The 3,693-nt window shown below is 28.8% G+C and overlaps 1 protein-coding gene across 1 annotated transcript; it reads right to left on the bottom strand.

The window, feature by feature from the left end:
• Positions 1-950: 950 nt before the first annotated feature.
• Positions 951-3,484, bottom strand: LOC112789537 (E3 ubiquitin-protein ligase PUB23). Its single transcript, XM_025831473.3, has 2 exons — positions 2,912-3,484; positions 951-1,913 (listed from the first exon to the last, which is right to left on the bottom strand). The coding sequence occupies exons 1-2, from the start codon at positions 3,378-3,380 to the stop codon at positions 1,138-1,140; spliced, it is 1,245 nt and encodes a 414-aa protein (XP_025687258.1). The 5' UTR covers positions 3,381-3,484; the 3' UTR covers positions 951-1,137.
• Positions 3,485-3,693: the final 209 nt, after the last annotated feature.

The raw sequence follows: 3,693 nt of genomic DNA, 5'->3' as shown, positions 1-3,693 counted from the left end.
ATTCATATTCCATTATCATTTGAGAAGACATATCAGAAATTCTGAATGTGATAGGACTATTATTTATAGTCAAAGATATAATTTTTAAAATATGGGTCTAAACACAGATAAATAATAGTTGAAAAAATATATAAGGTTTAGAAGTAAATCTTACGATATATACTTTTGGTCACTATAGTCATTATTACTACTGGTATAAAACGAACCGAAAATGCATGTGTCTGTAGACTTGATAAAAATCAGCAGGTCAATGCATGAAGAATAAAGAAAAGAAGAAAACAACAAAGGTTTGTTACTTTGTGTGTTTGTGGTTTTTTTTCTTTTTGTTTCATTTACCAAAATTGAAGAATATAGCCGTAATTTGTTTATATTTCACATGAGAAACTGCGAATAATGTATGTTGGAAACAGGGAATAGAATATAAATAGAACAGAAATTTTTTCCCGGAAAAAATGTTATCACTTTCTTCAAATTATTGACTTGTCAACACTCAACATTATATATGAACAAATTAAAAGTCGGATACAATTAGAAGGGAATTACCCTTTGTCATGAGTATATCAAAATCAAAGTAATCTCGCTAGCTAAACAATTTGGAGCGTAAATAGTACGTGTTATTTTTTTAGACATATTTAAATTAATTAAATTTAAATACATCCAAAAAAGACACTTATATTTTCATAACGTCTAAATACATGCATCTAATAAATATAATATTTATTTTTAACAATGATATTTGAAAAATAACAAAAAATCAATTTAATTAATCTAAAATTATCTTATTTAAAATTTATTAATTATTGTTAGAATAATTATATAATTTTAAATATAATAAAAATATAATTATAAATATTATGTATATGAAATTATGGATGTTATATAATATAAAGTAATTTTACATATTATCCTTTAGTATTGCTGTTTTTACATATAGACTGTGGAAGGAGTAATTAACCCAATAATAATTGATACATGCATTAAGATTGTTGTTGATTAAGAATAATAACAATATCCAGTCGGATATAATTTAAATGACATACTCTTTTTATACTTACTTAAAAAGTATCGAGTTCGAGTTTTTACATTTTTGGTAAAAAAAATAGTAATAATACTAATTATTGAATGAATCAATAATAGCTATCTTTGGTACCTAGTTAATAAGTAGAGTTGTATGCAAGGTGAATCACTCCAAACTTTGGAATGCAACCTAAGTATACCCCTTGCTTTCTCTTTCAAATAAGATGCACAATCTGCTTGAATCACCATGCAAAGCTTGGACACTGCACCAACCCTAAGCATCTCAAGAACAACCTCACTTGATCCCGAATATTTTCCGATCACCGATAAAATATGGATCGCCCGGTCGTCCGTCGCGGAAGAAACCCTAAGAATCCTCTTAGAAACCATTGCTATTGCCGCGGCATGTTTAAGAAACATTTCTCTACCTTCAGCACATGAACATAGATGTGCTAGAAGGTTGAATATATGTTCGGAGATGTTTTTCTCCGGTTTTTCAAGTTCAAGTTCGATTAGGTTTGAAACTGCACCCGACTCGACAATGCTCTTTCGATTCCTGCCCAAAGGGCATGTTTCTATGAGGATTTGCAAGGTGGATTTTAGGGCTTGTTGAGATATTGTTCTTTTTCCCAATACTCTCACCATTTCCTTGAAGAATTGGAAGTTCAAGTTCCCTAAGATGGTTGAATTTGTGTTTTGAATTGTCAACTTCAATAAAGGCATTGCTTCGTTTACTATCTTAACGTTGTTGTTGTGCACGTTAAGGTGCAAAATCCAAGTCAAAGAGTTGATGAAGTCCAAGTTTTCTCCAACAAGAGCCTTCATGTTGGTCCTTGATGGTATATTCCAAGTAAGATGAAGAATTCTTAGAGCTTCTTCTAGGCACATTGTCTTACCTGTTGAAAAATAATTTGAACTTTTGTATTATACACTTATATTTTTGTAATCATAGAACAATTTTGGTATGTAGACGTAAATGCTAGAAAGACAAAACAAAATAGTTAGAATTTGTTTTATTTAACATTTATTAATTGTCATAATAATTAATAAATATTAAATAAAATAAATTATACTATTTTTTTTGTTACCAAACATTTTTAATAAATAAAATGCTAGCTACACATCTTTTCTAAATTCTAACCTTAACTTATCATATGTAAACAATTGTATTATGAATTTGATTAAGAAGTGAATTTTTTCCCATCAATATCAACAAAATTTTTCAAATTTTGAATCTTAGATTATATATCTTAAATTTTAATTTTAATTTTAAATTTTAAATTTTTAAAAATAAAATTTAAAAAAATTATAAAAAATTAACTAATATTAATTATTTAAATATATTAATTTCTTATATATACTTATTGCTATATGCTATATGGTAAGATAAGTTTTACACAAACTCTTATTGCAAATCATGAAATTAAATGGAGGTGACTTATATTAGCTTGTTGAATCCTAATTAATCAAGATCAAGCTAAGATAAAGTTTATCAATTTTTTTGGCTAACATATAACCAACTTTTAAAGAAGATGCAATGGCTATTTTTTTTATTATCAAATATTTTTATTATTTATATATACTTTTTGCTAATACGCATGATATGATTCTATAATATTACTAATAAATGTGCCTTGTTAACAATAAACTATGAACATTTATATATGAATAATTTTGTACAAAATTAAGTGTATATTACCACGGTCAATTCTATCTTCATTCAAACATTAACTACATGGATTACACTAAACACTTTTTACATAGTATAAAAATATAATTGTTATTAACTAATATATGTATTTAAATTATTTTTAATTAACAAAATAAAAAAATACATATTTAATTATTAAGAAATATGAATACTCAAATAATATTTAATTATTTAATTAAATACCTTGTTGGAAACGCTGGTTAATGAAGATAACCATGGCATTAGCAACACCAGCTTCAGCCATGCAAGTTCTAGTCCTCTCACTTTCCATGGCAAAACCATGCAACTTCTTCAGCGCTCTTTGATTCCTATGAGGAACCTTAAGATCCTTCACTAGCTTCTCAACTTGCACCTTCTCCAACTGCGGATTTGGAATCTGTTGATGATCAGCACCGTGGCCTCTAGCTGCATTATTAGTGGCTTCACTCCATGCCTGAATCAGTCTCCTTAAAGTGTGATTTGGGGTCAAATATTGTGAGCTTCGCGGCAATGGCTGCTTCGTCACGGGGCAAACGCACTCTTTCGCCTTCCGCAGCCATTGCTCAATGCTTTCTCTTTCGTATGTGATGCCTGTTACCGCAGTCACAGGCTCCTTCATCATCTCAAGGGAAATTGGGCAAAGAAAATATTCAGGAATCTCAGTTTCTGCCATTATTATTCTCTCTATATCACAACATACAAATTCTTTTGAAGAAGAACTGAAGAAGAAGAACAAGAAGAAGAATGTTCAGTGATTTGTTATGGTAAGAGAATGCGGCTTTTTATTTATAAGTATATTATAAGGTCTTCAATCTTGGGGGTCGACATTTCTAGATTATTTTTTTTAAAAAAAATAATAAATAGAAAGAAAAGAAAGTTATATTGATACTATTGCTTTGTTGTAATTTCGTTGATTTTTTCCAGTCATAGATCGGTGCTGAATATTTTGTCAATGATGCGTTGGCTGGTCAAAACCTGTAGCAACC

Source organism: Arachis hypogaea, chromosome 3, assembly GCF_003086295.3.
Source record: "Arachis hypogaea cultivar Tifrunner chromosome 3, arahy.Tifrunner.gnm2.J5K5, whole genome shotgun sequence".
NCBI lineage: Eukaryota > Viridiplantae > Streptophyta > Magnoliopsida > Fabales > Fabaceae > Arachis > Arachis hypogaea.
Note: the sequence above shows the minus strand (reverse complement) of the source record. Positions and strands in the feature narration are given on the sequence as shown.